Genomic DNA, 17,061 nt, shown 5'->3' with positions numbered 1-17,061 from the left:
ACCCGTATTGCAGTGGAATGCGCAATTCGCGTTCGTCAGTTACTCTTCTACGTATGCATTCGCCTGTGGGGGAAGAAAAGCAAGAGGACATTTTACTTCCACATACAAGCCTTTCTGCTGCTAGCACGTGGCGTTTCAGACCCACCCAGTCAGAGTCCTAGCCCTTTATATACTGTTCCAATATGCATCACGTACTAATGTTGTATAACTAGAAGATGCTAAGAATTTGTAAGATTGACTATTTGTAAATCCCACCCTCCCTGGGCTCCAGTCAGCATCTATATTACGCTGTCTGTTTTCTGATGCTTTCCAGTATTTTACTGTTAATTCCTGAAGCTCTAAGCCTTCAGTAACTATTTACCTGCGGTTTCCCAGGAAGTATCAAAGGGTCAAAAGGCCCCATTCTGCTCAAATGTTCCCTCTTTTTGGAAAGGTATTTTATTCTTCTTCCCTTTTTCTTTTGGCTCTCTTCACACTAGATACTGAGCACAGGTAATCAGGCATGCACGCATCCTATGCGTCCACCATTATTCTGAGGTTAACCACTCAGAGGTGTGTAAGAGCCGTCCCATGTAACTCTCTCATAGCAGTACCACTGACACTAGGATCAAATCTACCTCTATTAATCTCTGGTGCATTAGTGCAACAGTGATGCACAGTGGTAGGTGGAAGATATTTTTCTATGATATGCCACACAGATTGCCATTTCTAGTGTTGCACATTGAGTAAATGGAGCAGCAAACATTTGGGTGGGTTAAGTCACTTTGCCCACTCTTACTTCCTGCAAATAATCTATTTATGCTACTTCCTGATTGAATAACCTCTTACATTAATGACCCCCATTACATCTTACACACACTAATCTCCGCTTGCCTAAATAGCTGTAAATTCCACGCTATCAGCACAATCAAATACAGTGACCAGAGTCTTAAGGGTTAACCTGGATTGTTAAAAAGATAAATATCTTGTGAATGAGTGTAATGATTCAAGCAAATGCCTGATGGTGCATTTCAGAATTTGCCTGAACCATTGGGAAGTGTTAGTCACTCCTTTTAAGGAGTTTTCTCCCCTTCCTCTTGGCTGTTGTCATGCCGTGTATCACTCCTGGCCATGAGGGATGAGGCAGTCACTCAGGGATGCTTGAGGAGTTGCTCCGAACGACTCTCCCTCTAATGTTGTCTTCCATTCTGTAGGGAATCTCTCCTCAGCACTATGATGAGATTAAGGAATTCAGCGCAGGAGCAATGCTAGGCCTCACTCAACTCTTCTCTGGTTGCAGTGAGTTCGAGTGCAATTGCCATCTGGAATTTAGCCACACACAAAGAAAAGGGCAGATCCCAGGCAATCATTAGGGTTGCCAACTCCTAAGATTGCCCTGGTGTCTCCAGGAATTAAAGACTAGTCTCCAGGGCAGTGCAACCAGGAGAACAGTCATTGGAGCGTTGAAATTTTTTAAAAAATAAGGTTCTCTTCAGATATGTTTGTTTAAGAGGTATTAAAAAAATCAGACATGGGACAAAGGCTTACAGAGGATGGTGAATCATGCGATTGGGTAATGAAGAGTCTACTCACTGTCCGATTGGTGAAGGAAGTTGGGGCGCCCTGAGGATGGACGTGTTGGGCAAGTGATGGCAGGAGTGCATGGGCAGGGCAGGAGCAGGCAGGCTGTCACGTGATGAAGCCTCCAGGAATAAGTTGGCAACCCTAGGGAAAATCAGAGTGCTTCCTGCTCCTTGGTCAGCAACTTGCTAACAACTAGCTCAAGAGTAACAGTGACAGAGGGCATGCAGTACTTTGCCTACGTGCTCTCTTGGGTGGGATATAACCGGGGTCCTGAGAACTCTGTGATTTCAAGTCTGCAGCAAGTGCCCCAGAATTTCTCCCCTGCCATTGTTTCCTTTCTCAAATAATTCCCTCTTATTGCAACTAATTGGAATGATGGCACAGTGGTTAGCACTGCTGCCTCACAGCACCAGGGACCCGGGTTCGATTCCCGGTTTTAGTCACTGTCTATGCAGTCTGCACGTTCTCCCTGTGCGCATGGGTTTCCTCCAGGTGCTCCAGTTTCCTCCCACAGTCCAAAGATGTGCTGGTTAGGTGTATTGGCCATGCTAAATTCTCCCTCAGTGTATCCAAACAGACGCCAGAGTGTGGCAACCAGGGGATTTTCACAATAACTTCATTGCAGTGTTAATGAAAGCCTACTTGTGACTAATAAATAAACCTTTAATGTCTGGTGTCTCAATATCAATACCTGGTGTTCCGAGTCAAAATGGTATCAAGTTAACTTTCCTATTCTAGCCTCTCACTGATGTGGAGCTCACTAGTTCCCAGCATTTGCCACCTTGCACTTTACTTACTGTTGAAGCAGGCAAGGTACAAAATGCAGGACGGTTACAGAACCCCAGTGATCTCAGCTCATTAATCAGCTGCTTTTACAGAAGCTCAGAGTCCAGGTTAGCAGCGTTCAAAGTGTGAAATATATGGGAATTAACAAAATGCAAATCAATGAGGACTGCAAAGAAAAGGAGAGAGCGAGAGAAACAGAAAGAGAGAAAGAAGTGATTTGCATTCAAATTGCGCCTTATCATGTCTCTGAGAAACGCCTCAAGGTGCTTCACGTACAATGAATTACTTTGAAGTGCAGTGACTGTTGCTTTGTAGGCAAACGCGGCAGCCATTTTGCGCACAACAAGATCCCACAAACAGCAGTGAAACAAATAAGCAGTTAATTTTTTTTCTCTGGCATTGTTGGTTTAGGGAAGAGCATTGGCCAGGATACCAAAACTCTTCTCCCAATGGTGCTGTGGGATATTTGCTAACCGCCAGAACAGGGCATCTTTTTTATATCCTTTTGACAGTGCAGCGCTCCCTCAGTGCTTTATTGGGAACATCAGCTAGATTTTGGGCTCAAGGTGTGAGAATGGGCCTGAACCCTTCTGACTCTTATGCAAGAGTGCAATCAACTGAGTTATCGAATGAGCCATGCTGGCGCACAGTTGACACCATTTGGATTTGTTACACCAGGTATTGGTTACCTGCTAGGCAGGTGAAGTGTGCAAGGTGTGAAACGCAGACGGACTATACCTCCATTCATTTCAGCTCCTAATCAGCTGGCTTTGCAGCAGGTTTGAGTCCAGCCTCTTGTCCTCTGACTGTCTAAAGTGGCAGCATTTACAAATTGTACCTCCAGGTACAATTAACACAGTCTCAGGATTAAACTGTCCCCATTTAAAATTAATGCCATGTCTTGCCTTGCTTGTTTAATGTGCTGGGAAGTTGAGCTAACGTTGTTGAGTGTAACACTGGGTGATGACTTGCAGGTATCTCTCAAGAGGTGTTGGGCTCACCAGCACTTTAAACACACGGTTATTACATCATCTTGTCATTCAAAACTCTTTGAAAGGGGACTAGCAGATTGAACCTGCCTGGGTTCTGCACACCATATTTGAAGATACACTGACATAAATGCTACCATTTCTGTCCAAAAGCCGCCAGTTTAGTTAGCCGCCATTCAGCACCTTGCTGTCCTATTTAGCTAGGTGAAAGGTCAGGGGAGATTGGTTGGGTGTAAAGTGACAGCTATTACAGCTAAGCAAAACACAGGCTTTCAGAGGCTAAGCACAGCAAACTGCTTTTCAACAGTTTTAAAATCCCAGTCTTTCTAATTCTTTTAAAATAATTTATATATTTTATAAAGATGTGGTATATATCGCAATGCCCCCAAACTGTGGACAGATTTGCTGCTGTATTCTAATACTGCAAAATTTGGTTGGATTTGCCGCAGAATTCTGGGGCCCTGGATATAAAGCTTTGCCAGGGAGAGCAATAAGAGAGGGAGATGAAATAACTTAAAAATGCATGGCAAGGACACCTCTCCTTGTAGACCTTCTGAGTCAATGCACTGCCTCGGGTGAAACTGAGCTACTGAGACCAGAAATGCCCCCTGGTCTGCCTGGAGCTAGCTGATTTTAGCTCAGACGGATTTGGGGGTGGGGGGTTGGGGGGGTGGGGGGTTGGGGGGGCGGGGGGCGCGACAATTGGGTCTCAGTGCCTCATCAGAAATGGAGGGAACATGTAGAGGCAGAGTCAGCCTGAGACAATCTCGTACACCTTTGCAGAGCACCAATGACCAAAGTTCAGGAGCCAGTCACCTGCCGGCTCTCTCGTCTGTGGAATGGTCCACGGCACTGGGAGAGAAGCAACCCGAGAGAGGGGGAGAAATCTCTAAAGAAGGAATGCAGATGCAATATCAGTGCTGATTTCTGTTGCCTCTTTGTGCTGCAATATTGTGGTTTCAGAGAGGCCTCGTTAAAATAAAGGGAGGCAATTATAGCTTGACAGAATCTGCTGAGACATGACTCACCCTTACTCGTGGCAGAGGATGATGGTGTGAGCGGCATCACTGGTAGAGAGGCCTTCTTCTTTGCCTTCTTCACAGGGGTTTTGAAGAGTGTTGGGGATTCTAGAGGGCAGGTGCTAGTGCCATCGGGGACACCAGTGCCCTCAGCATCAGCGTCAGATAGCGTGAGGGTTGACATGACCAGTTTTGAAAGAATTTTTACTGCGGCAGCGTCTGGGTCCTCACACTCATCGGTTTCACTATCCGAGATGGTTAAATCTGTACAGAATTTCAAAAGCAGTGTCGTTAAATCCAGCAGAAAGCGCTTCTCACAGATGCACAACAGTAAATCTCAAAGGACACCAATAACATTTTTGCTCCAAAACAGAAAAAATGCGCAACACTTGCTCAAATTATCTACCCCTCTCCAGTTAAACAAGTGCTGACTCAGAACTCAACAAAGACAAGGATTGGTTCCAGGTCAAGTTAACGTTGTGGTCTGAGGAACAAGTAGACCTCCCTCGGCCAAATTGCCAACCCAGACACTCCTTTCTTCAAAGGGATTGATGAGCATTCTTGTTGCTGAACGATTAATCAGATTTGATATCTAATATTGCTAATACTGGGTGCTTGTTATAGCAGCTGTGGTCACCATTTGGGAATTGTTGTTGATGCCTCGTATTTTTCCCTTCATTGTTCTGGCTTACACCATCTCAGCCTTATTTTGGTTCTTGGGTGAGGCAAAGAAAATGCAGTTATACAGCGTCTTTAACGTAGTAAAACCCCAAGCCAAGCCGCTTTACAAGAGACAAAAACTGCACTGGTAATTTAAGAAGGAGGTGTTCCACTGCAGTGCTCCCAATGGGATCATATGGCAGGAAGGAAATTGTGCAATCCCAATCCAGAATTCTTTTATCTTTTGTTTTATTCTTTCATGGCATGTGGGTGTCGCTGGTGAGGCCAGCGTTTGTTGCCCATCTCCAATTGCCCCCGAGAAGGTGGTGGGAAGCCAGCTTCTTGAACTGCTGCAGTCCACATCCTACTGACTGCGACCTACCATCTGTAATGGCTTCAATCAGGTCATTGGGGTTGGCCTATTGGAATATGAACTCCCTGATTAAGGAGTCAATTGATGGGCCAATCAGGGAGTCTTTTCCTTGTAGTTAACTGGGAGTGTCAGAAGGTAGACCGCTGACTGCTAGCACTGTGTACTGCTGTTGGAATTGTAAATAAAGGGAGCTCTGCCTCTGAGGACTTATTACACCACCCTCCCTCATATTCCTCCATACTGAACACCACTTGGAAGATGCACATACAATGTACTCTAGGCAGAGACTTCAACATCCATCACCAAGAGTGACTCAACAGCACAATAGTGACCGAGCTGGCCAAATCCTGAAGAACATATCTACCAGACTGGACTTGCTTTGACCTCACCCTCATTAATCTACCTGTCACAGATGAATCTATGCACGACAATATTGGCAGGAGTGACCACGGCACAATCCTTGTGGGAGCGAAGTCCCATCCTCAAATGTCCATCATATTATGTGGCACCACTACCATACTAAATGGAAAAGATTCAGAACAGATCTAGCAACTCTAAACAGGGCATCCATGAGGCACTGTGAGTCATCAACAGTAGCAGAATTGTATTCAGCTACAATCTGTAAGCCCACAGTCTGGTATATCCTTAATTAAGCCATTACCATCAAGCCAGGGGATTAACCCTGGTTCAGTCAGGAGTACAGGAGCACATGCCAAGACTGCACCAGGCATCCCTAAAAGGTGAGGTGAATGTGAATGCCGAACAGCAGAAGCAGCAAGGAATAGACACACCCAAGCAATTCCAGAACCAACGGATCAGATTTAAGGTCTGCGGACTGGCCACGTCCCATCATGAATGGGAGTGGACAAGTAAACAACTTGGAGCCCAGCGCTTCAGTATGTAAGACAAGAGTCATGGAATCCTACAGTGCAGAAAGAGGCCATTCAGTCCATCAAATCTGCACTGACCACAATCCCACCAAGGCCCTATCCCCATAACCCCATGCATTTATCCTAGTGAGTACCCCTGACCTTAAGGGGCAATTTAGCATAGCCAATCTACCAAACCCGCACATCTCTGGAGTGTGGGAGGAAACTGAAGCACCCGTAGGAAACCCATGCAGACACGGGGAGAATCTGCAAACTCCACATAGTGACCCAAGTCAGGAATCGAACCCGGGTCCCTGGCACTGTGAGACAGCAGTGCTAACCACTGTGCCACCGTAGTGACTGAAGCATTTGCAACCATCTTCAATCAGAAGTCCATTGCAGCTCCTCCTGAGGTCCCCAGACTTCAGCCAATTGAGTTCACTCCACTTGGTATTAAGAAACATCTGAAGGCATTGGATACACTAAAGGGCTCTGACGACATCCCAGCAATAGTACTGAAGACTTGTGCTCCAGAACTAGCCACGTCTTTCACTAAGCTGACCAGTACAGTCACAACATTATGTTACGAGCTAGTAACTTTTTATTTAAAATATACAAGGTTTGAAATCCTAGTTACTCACTAGGACAATAAAGATTTCACTGTTTTAAACAAAAAAAATCAGCATCACCATACAAAGTCAGAAAAGTTACCATACAAAGTTTCAGGAAACAATTTACAACATTGTTCTTATACTCTTAACATTCTGAATTAACACGAGGTAAATATGAATGAACTGGGAAACTGTGGTCGAACACGTCACACTTTATATTACATTGCAGGTGTCACCAAGACAGAGCCCATGGATTTCTCAGCAGCTCACCAAGACATCAATGACCACCATGAGTCACAAAATCTTGTTACAATTCTGTTTCCAATGCAAAGGATTTCAACTCCTTTCTGAAGATCTGGCCACTGAATTCTCTTGAATTCCCTCCAACTTGGACTGCCTCAACAACAGCTCACCTCCTGATGGTTCAAGCTCTCCTCCTGAGACTGCAGTACACGAGATTCACAAAGCTGCATTCCCATGTCTAATTACCAGCATGCTTCCAACTCTTTCACAGACCGCTAGCTTCACTGAGCTAGTGCTGCCCTTAGGTTTCCCTAAACTTAGTTTCCTGGCTGCACAGAGCAATAAACGACTCCCAGGGCCTCTTCTGAGCCCTAATGCTCTCCAGCAGAAATCCAGCAACCTTCTGCTAGGTTCTCAGCACCCAGCCCTAACTAACTGGAGCCTGCTACCCACTCCCAGAACTTCTCTGTGAACTGCAAATCACACCAGATTCAAACTGCAACCTATTGTGGCATCAATTATTGATGATTATTTGGATTATTTGGGATTATTTGGTTCCTTACTGGGGTTACCACTGACTAGAAAATTAACTGACCAGCCATATATCGTGGCTATAAGAGCAGATCAAAAAATAAGAATTCTGTGGAGGGTAACTCACCTCCTAACTTCCCAAAGTCTGTCCACCATCTACAATACACAAGTCAGTAGTGTGATGGAATACTCTCCACTTGACGGAATGAATACAGCTCCAACAACACTCAAGCAGCTCGATACAATCCAGGACAGAGCAGCCTGCTTTGACTGCAACTAATCCACCACCTTAAACATTTACTCACTCCACCACTGAGGCACAGTGGCAACAGTGTGGACCATAAACAAGATACACTTGGGCAGCATGGTGGCACAGTGGTTAGCACTGCTGCCTCACAGTGCCAGGGACCCGGGTTCAATTCCAGCAGCAGGTCACTGTCTGTGTGGAGTTCTGCACATTCTCCCTGTGCCTGCATGGGTTTCTTCTAGGTGCTCTGGTTTCCTCCCACAGTCCAAAGATGTGCAGGCTAGGTTGATTAGCCTTGGTAAATTGATCCTAGTGTCAGGAGGAATTAGCAGGGTAAACATGTGGGGTTAAGGGAATAGGGCCTGGGTGGGATTGTGGTTGGTACAGATTTAATGGGCAGAATGGCCACCTTCTGACTATAGGGACTCGTTGATTCTATGATACACTGCTGCAACTCGCCTAACCTACTTCGTCTGCACCTTCCAATTCTGCGATTTCCACTACCCAGAAGGGCAAAGGCAGCTGACACATGGGAACACCACCACCTTGAAGTTCCCTTCCAGGCCATACACAATATCTTCATTAGGAAATATATCACCGTTCCTTCTATGTCACTCAGACAAAATCCTGGCACTCGCTCCCTCACAGCACTGTAGGTGTATCTACACCACGTGGACTACAGCAGTTCAAGCAGGTAGCTCACCACCACCTTCTCAAGGGCAATTCACCAAACAATTCACTTAATAATATTTACAGATACACCACAGAAAGCATTCTTTCTGGTTGTATCACAGCTTGGTATGGCTCCTGCTCTGACCAAGACCGCAAGGAATTACAAAAGGTTGTGAATGTAGCCCAATCCATCACACAAACCAGCCTCCCATCCATTAATTCCGTCTACATTTCCCGCTGCCTCGGAAAAGCAGCCAGCATAATTAAGCAACAGGACATTCTCTCTTCCACTTCCGTCAGGAAAAAGATACAAAAGTCTGAGGTCACATACTAACCGACGCAAGAACAGCTTCTTCCCCGCTGCCGTCAGACTTTTGAATAGACCTACCTCACATTAAGCTGATCTTTCTCTACACCCTAGCTGTGACTGTAACACTATATTCTGCACCCTCTTGTTTCCTTTTCTATGAACGGTATGCTTTGTCTGCATAGTGCACAAGAAACAATATTTTTCACTGTATCCCAATACATGTGACAATAATAAATGAAATCAAATATTAAATTGATCTTTTCTACACCCTAGCTATAACTGTAACACTACATTCTGCACCCACTCCTTTCCTTCTCTATGAACAATATGCTTTGTCTGTATAGCATGCAAGAAACAATACTTTGCGCTGTACACTAATACATGTGACAATAATAAATCAAATTATTAGCCAGTTACACTCAAAGAAAGAATTGAAAAATAAAGAATCAGATTACCTTTTCTTGGTGATGATGTACGTGGAGTCGTTAGCAGAGAGGATGGTGTCTGAGTTTCATTGAGTGACGATTTGAAAAGATTCAAACTCTCTAGAGAAGGGGCAAGTGTGGAGTCGGAGAGGGAAAAGGCAGAGACATCCTGCTTCAGAGACATTTTCACTTCTGCATCATGGCAGTCATTCAGTTCATTATCAGACTCACCAGTGAGCTCTGCAGAGTTAGTGAAGAAAGAAAAGCATTTGACCATAAGACATGGGAGCAGAATTAGGCCACTCGGCCCATCGAGTCTGCCTGCCATTCAATCATGGCTGATATTTTTCTCATTCCCATTCTCTTGCCTTTTCCCTATAATCCCTGATCCCCTTATTAATCAAGAACCGATCTATCTCTGTCTTAAAGACACTCAATGACCTGGCTTCCACAGCCTTCTGCGGCAAAGAGTTCCACAGATTCACCACTCTTTGGCTGAAGAAATTCCTCCTCGTCTCTGTTTTAAAGGATCATCCCTTTAGCCTGAGGTTGTGCGCTCTGGTTCTAGTTTTTCCTAGTAGTGGAAACATCCTTTCCACATCCACTTTATCAAGGCCTCGCAATATCCTGTAAGTTTCAATAAGATCCCCCTCATCCTTCTAAACTCCAACGAGTACAGATCCAGAATGCTCAACCGTTCCTCATACGACAAGCTCTTCATTCCAGGGATCATTCTTGTGAACCTTCTCTGGATCCCCTCCAAGGCCAGCACATCCTTCCTTAGATATGGGGCCCCAAAACTGCTCACAATATTCCAAATTAGATAGTGAACCAGTTTAGAAACTGCCACTTTTGCTATTTACACCACAGGAGTAACATCTTCCAAATGTTCTGGGGTAATAGCTGTGGGCCAAATATTTTGTTCCCGCAACTCCACGTACTCTCCAGGACACTTTTCCTGACTTTCAAGTCATCAGTCAAAGTAGAATAGGCTGAAGCTCGAGAACTAGGCTTTCACCCAGGGAAGGCATGTGGGCTATTGCAATCAAGCGAGGGCAAGATTTAAAATATCATAGCACTCTTCCCACCCCCAAACCCCACCTTAAATCTGAACCTTGGCCCACGACTGCTGGTAGCAATGCCGTCCCCTGTCCATTCTTCATGAATGAGTCGAGATTGTGGATGCTGGAGGCCAGTTAACTGCAGGGGCCATTACAGGCAACCCAATGTTTAAAGGACTGTGGAGGTGGGGAAGCACTAGATGGTGAAAAGGAGTTGAAATTCATGTTGAATGGCAACTCTGTAGCTCAATAGAGAGCAGCGCTGGTTCACAGGATTTTATGTAAGTTCACAATCCTAATTATTAGTAGTGAAAGGCTCTGCTGTTATGCTACGTTATGAGATATTTATTGCAATGTGCACCCAACTGTATTGGTCAACCATAGACTCATAGAATTCCTACAGCGCAGAAAAAGGCCATCTGGCCCATCAAGTCTGCACCAACTACAATCCTTCCCAGCTCTTATCCCTGTAACACCAAGTATTTACCCTAGCTAGTCTCCCCCGACACTAAGGGTCAATTTAGCATGGCCAATCAACCTAAACCACGTATCTTCGGACTGTGGGAGGAAACCGGAGCACTCCAGAGGAAGCCCATGCAGACACGGGGAGAGCGGGCAGACTCCACACAGACAGTGACCCAAGCTGAGATTCGAACTCGAGTCCCTGGCACTGTGAGGCAGCAGTGTGCCACCGTTCCGCCCAACAGCATCTAACCCAGGCCCACACTATCCCCATAACCCTGTGTATTTACCATGGCCAATCCACCTAACTGCACATCTTTACAGTGTGGGAGGAAACTGAAGCACCTCAGAGGAAACCCATGCAGACATGGGGGGAACGTGCAAACTCCACACAGTCATCGAAGGCTGGAATTGAACCCGGGGCCCTGGCGCTGTGAGGCAGCAGTGCTAACCACTGTGTCACTGTGCCACTATATAGGGTGGAAATGCAATATTCCATGCAAAAAATGCACAATTACCTGAAATATTGGGGATCTTGAAGGAATGGGCAGCAAAGCAATCAATGTGTGTAAAGGAGGCAATGTGCTCACCAGGTATCTCCAGTTCATTCACATCAGAGCCATCCCTTTCAGGAGTAAACCTCTAGACTCTGTAGATCATGGGACGTATCACAGTTCACAGAGACAGACAGATGAGAAGAAATTTCTTCAGGTGGTGAACTTGTGGAATTCTCTACCACAGAAAGCTGTGGAGGCCAAAACACTGAATATACATAAGAAGAAAATCAATAGATTTCTAGACTCTAAAGGCATCAAGGAGGATGGGGAGAGAGCCAGAGTATAGATTTGAGATGCAGGATCAGTCATGATCATATTGAATGGCGGAGCAGGCTCAAAGGGCTGAATGGCCAACCCTTGCTTTGTCCTGTGTTTCTATGTACACGTTTACAAAGTAGTCAATTAAAAGGGAGCCGGCCCAGTGGCTCAGAGGATAAATGTACCACCTGGCTTAATACTGAGCTATTCAACCTGAAAAGTCCCAGATCCAATCAACATTATCAGAGCATGGTGGGTTAGCACTGCTGCCTTGCAGCACCAGATACCCAGGTTCAATTCTGGCCTCAGTGACTGTCAGTGTGGAGTTTGCACATTCTCCCCATGTCTGTGTGGATTTCCTCCGGTTTCCTGCCACAGTCCAAAGATCTGCGGGTTAGGTTGATTGGCCATATTAAATTGACCTTAGTGTCAGGGGGATTAGCAGGGTAATTATGTGGGGTTACGGGAATAGGCCTAGATGGGATTGTGGTTTAGTTAAAGTTCCCTGTTAGTAAAATAAATAGTTAAATGTTTATTTTTAAAGTGAATGTCAGGTATTTCTGTTCATTAACCACTAAACATTACTGAAGGACAGTTCATCTTCCCACACACTTTTAACAGATTACAAGACAAGATGTTTCTCTCAGGGAGATTTGGCATTACATCTTAAGGGGGAACAACCTCTGCATCATAACAATTGCATTATGAACAGTTCAGAGAAGATTCACTCCACTGATAGCTGGGATGGGTTGGGGGGATGGCTGGGATGGGTTGGTTATGTTATAAGGAAGAGTTGAGTCTTTACTCAACCCTTCCTCATAACATAACCAACCCATCCCAGCCGTCCATAGGAGTTTTGAAGCAGAGTTGATCTTATTGAAACATAAGATCTTGAGGAGACTTGACAGGGTGGATACTGAAAGGATGTTTCCCCTTAGGGTACTATAGGGGGTAATAGGATCAGCTATATTTTATTGAATGGTGGAGTGGGCTTTCAGGGCTGAGTGGCCTGCTTTTGCTCCTAGTTCATAGCACTAGAAGCAGGAATTTCACTGCTGACGGTAAACAATCCTAGCAAGTTGATCAGCAGTGAAATTCTGCAATTAGGAGGATTCATGGCTTGAAAAGAAAATGGCACAGAGAGAATGTATTCAATAAAATGTGAGGCCTCATTCTATTTTGAATTAAGCTCATGCGCGTCCATGCTGCTACCTGGAATCAAAATAATGCGTAATACAGGATCGAGTTACCCATGAAATAGGATGAGGTGTACGGCATCACTACTACTGAGGCTGGATCAGGAGGAAATTCCTTCAGTGGAATATTGAAGTTTATAGAGTTTGCCAGAGAGTGGTCACCAGCACAGTCGAAGAAGGGATTGATGGAGATGTCTTGGTTTGATGGCATTTTTGGTCCCTCCATCTTTGACTCAATGCAGCTGATGCTCCGTCTGGACTCTGTAAAACACACAAACCTTCTCTGATTCTGCAGCATCGCATTTCTATTCAAAACCCACAGCACAAGACATAACCTCATGGCGCTGGCCTGGATTACATCTCACTGCAGGGAGCTGGGGAGGGGTGGTGGGTGGTGGTGGTGGTGACTGGGGGACTGGACTTTTCCAACAGTTTCCTTTAAATGGAAGGGAATTTATAAAGAACATGAGGTGTTACAAACACTTAACACCACCACAACTTTAGCAGATGTGTTAACCTTGTTAAAATAAACATGTTGAGAGTCACTGTTAGCGTAACCTGCTTATATGCCCAAAAGGGATGCACATATCCTGCTTCTTCTGTTCAACAGAAGCCGACATGTTCGATTTGAACAATTTATTTCTTCCCCTATGATTTTCTCACCTTAACCTACCTCCCACTCCTCTCCTTGGAAGGGTTATAATTTCATGGATAGAAATCACAGTACTAAGCCTCTACTTTCTCAGAAGACGAAGGAAATTTGGCATGTCAGCTATGACTCTCACCAACTTTTACAGATGCACCATAGAAAGCATTCTTTCTGGTTGTATCACAGCTTGGTATGGGCTCCTGCTCTGCCCAAGACCGCAAGAAACTACAAAGGGTCATGAATGTAGCCCAATCCATCACACAAACCAGCCTCCCATCCATTAACTCCGTCTATACTTGCCGCTGCCTCGGGAAAGCAGCCAGCATAATTAAGGACCCCAAGCATCTCAGGTGTACTTTCTTCCACCTTCTTCCATTGGGAAAAAGATACAAAAGTCTGAAGTCACATACCAACCGACTCAAGAACAGCTTCTTCCCTGCTGCCATCAGACTTTTGAATGGACCTACCTTGCATTAAGTTGATCTTTCTCTACACCCAAACTATGACTGTAACACTACATTCTGCACCTTCTCCTTTCCTTCTGTATGAATGGTATGCTTTGTCCGTACAGCATGAAAGGAACAATATTTTCCACTTTTTACTAATACATGTGACAATAATAAATCGAATCAAATCAAAAGGAGGCTATTTGGCCCATTAAGACAGTGCTAAATTCTAGCTCTTCAACTGGTCTTGTCTATGCTAATCTGGTTTCCCTGCCTTTTCCCCATATCTCCCTTTTCAAATACTGATCCAATTGCCTCTGAAATGATATTACAGTTTCTGATAATCCTCAGGATTATTACCAGAAGAAAACAGTTAAAAGACTGATTTTTCACACATAGAGTTTCTTGATCAATTGGGCCAATGGGCTGACGAATGGTAGATGGAGCTAAATTTAGATAAACGCGAGCTGATGCATTTTGGTACATAGAACTAGGGCAGGACTTACTCAGTTAGTGGTAGGGTGTTGGGGAGAGTTACAGAACAAAGAGATCTAGGGGTACAGGTTCATAGCTCCTTGAAAGTGGAGTCACAGGTGGACAGGGTGGTGAAGAAGGCATTCGGCATGCTTGGTTTCATTGGTCAGAACATTGAATACAAGACTTGGGACATCTTGTTGAAGTTGTACAAGACATTGGTAAGGCCACACTTGAAATACTGTGTGCAATTTTGGTCACCCTATTATAGAAAGGATATTATTAAACTAGAAAGAGTGCAGAAAAGATTTACTAGGAATGCTACCGGGATTTGATGGTTTGAGTTATAATGAAATGTTGGATGGACTGCGACTTTTTTCTCTGGAGTGTAGGAAGCTGAGGGATGATCAGAGGTCTATAAAATAATGAGGGTCACAGTTCAGCTAAATAGTCAATATCTTTTCCCAAAGATAGGGGAGTCTAAAACTAGAGGGCATAGGTTTAAGGTGAGAAGGGAGAGATACAAAAATGTCCAGAGGGACAATTTTTTCACATAGAGAGTGGTGAGTGTCTGGAACAAGTTGCCAGAGGCAGTAGTAGAGGCGAGTACAATTTTGTCTTTTAAAAAGCATTTAGACAGTTACAATGGTACGATGGGTATAGAGGGATATGGGCCAAATGCAGGCAATTGGGATTAGCTTAGGGGTTTTAAAAAAAAGAGCGGCATGGACAAGTTGGGCCGAAGGGCCTGTTTCCATGCTGTAAACCTAAAATAAAACACAGAATACCTTGCTAAACTTAAGACTCACAATATCTGATCTTCCCAGTTTACACACTACAGAACTTAAATAAATTGATCTATCATTTTGTGGGTCATTCCATTCCTCCTTTGTGAACAGGGGTGGAACATATGCCATCCTCCGATCCCTTGGCCCAACCTATGTTTCCAAGCGTTTTTGGAAGTTTATGTATGACGCCTTTGATGTCTGATCCCTGGCCTCCCTCAGTATTTGTCATCTGGGCCAGATGACCTTGCAGTTTTCAGTCCCATTTCATAGTGTCTTGTTAATTATATTATGAAGATAGCAAGGTGAAGGTCATTGTTTAATTAGGTACCTGGAGCACTTATAAAGAGAGACTGCTGCGACACTGGGGTAGTAGGTTCACGGCAGGCATATGTCATGCTGCATTCTGTAAATAAACCTCTTATTGAGAAAATAGTTTGTATCTAGTTTCATACTTCACCATCTGGCTTGGGATCCAATTAACACCACTTTGAATGCAGTGCGCTTTTTGAAAAAAAGTCAATCCCTGCAAAGCAAACCTATCCTTCCTCTCTCTCTCTCTACCTCTCACCACCTCTACCAACATCACCTTGCACAGAACACAAAATATAAAAAGTGAATGTATCTGGGTGAGCAGAGCCAGTGGCTACAAATGATGCACATTTCCTGTCTGTGGTACATCACACTTTCTTCTGAACTAACAAAGCCATTTTGATGACACAAAAAGGTTGGCTTGCCTTGTGGAATTTATTAAAAAACACTATCCCCTTTTAGTATAAATCAGTCTTGCATACAGTAAAAAGAAAACACTGAGTATTGCAGTGTATAATGCTTGTAATTAATATGTACCTCCCTATTTGATTCGATTTGATTTATTGCCACATGTATACAGTGAAAAGTATTGTTCCTTTCATGTTATACAGACAAAGCATACCATTCATAGAGAAGGAAATGAGAAAGTGCAGAATGTAGTGTAACAGTCATAGCTAGGGTGTAGAGAAAGATCAACTTAATGCGAGGTAGGTCCGTTCAAAAGTCTGATGGCAGCAGGGAAGAAGCTGTTCTTGAGTCGGTCGGTACGGGACCTCAGACTTTTGTATCTTTTTCCCAACAGAAGAAGGTGGAAGAGAGGATGTCCGGGGTGCGTGGGGTTCTTGATTATGCTGGCTGCTTTTCCAAGGGAAGTGTAAACAGTGTCAATGAACAGGAGGCTGGTTTGAGTGATGGACTGGGCTTCATTCACGGCTCTTTGTGGTTTCTTGGTCAGAGCAGGAGCCCATACCAAGCTGTGATACAACCAGAAAGAATGCTTTCTATGGTGTATCTGTAGAAGTTGGCGAGAGTCGTAGCTGACATGCCAAATTTCCTTAGTCTTCTAAGAAAGTAGAGGCGTTGGTAGGCTTTCTTAACTATAGTGTTGACATGGGGGTCCAGGACAGGTTGTTGGTGATCTGGACACCTAAAAACTTGAAGTTCTTGGCCATTTCTACTTTGTCCCTATTGATGTAGAGATTGATGTAGATCCTGTTATGCTAATGGGTAAAAACTCCATCTCTTGTGACATTGCTCAAGGACTAGGGCTGGAACACTGTTTCGATGCTTGATTACAAACTTGCCTTTTGTAGGCAACTCAAGGTAGTTCTTGAATTGGTCTGTAAATTTCAGGCTCCAGGTAAATGGTTAGTGTCCCTGTGCATGTGTTACAGCTCTAACAACTTGATGCTTTGAAACAGTGCAGATGCAGTGTGGCAGGCAGGTGCTTGCTGCAAGATATTTGTCTTTGCCATTCTATAAATAGGAATTTGAGACCACTGAATCAAAATGTGATGCAGAAATCTAGATATAGACACCTGAAATATGATGGACAACAACACA

General features: G+C 44.4%; 1 protein-coding gene across 1 annotated transcript in view; it reads right to left on the bottom strand.

The window, feature by feature from the left end:
• The window catches only part of LOC145361944 (bromodomain adjacent to zinc finger domain protein 2A-like), a 143,019-nt gene that overhangs the window by 63,606 nt on the left and 62,352 nt on the right, over positions 1-17,061 (bottom strand). Inside the window, 4 exon segments of the mRNA XM_080217934.1 lie at positions 3-63; positions 4,367-4,621; positions 9,329-9,538; positions 12,887-13,093. Coding sequence (XP_080074060.1) covers positions 3-63; positions 4,367-4,621; positions 9,329-9,538; positions 12,887-13,093 — 733 coding nt within the window.

The sequence above is a fragment of the Carcharhinus amblyrhynchos genome, chromosome X (genome assembly GCF_965287045.1).
Source record: "Carcharhinus amblyrhynchos chromosome X, sCarAmb.v2.hapA, whole genome shotgun sequence".
NCBI classification, from domain to species: Eukaryota; Metazoa; Chordata; class Chondrichthyes; order Carcharhiniformes; family Carcharhinidae; genus Carcharhinus; species Carcharhinus amblyrhynchos.
The sequence above is the reverse complement of the archived record's forward strand: the minus strand, read 5'-3'. Positions and strand labels throughout refer to the sequence as shown.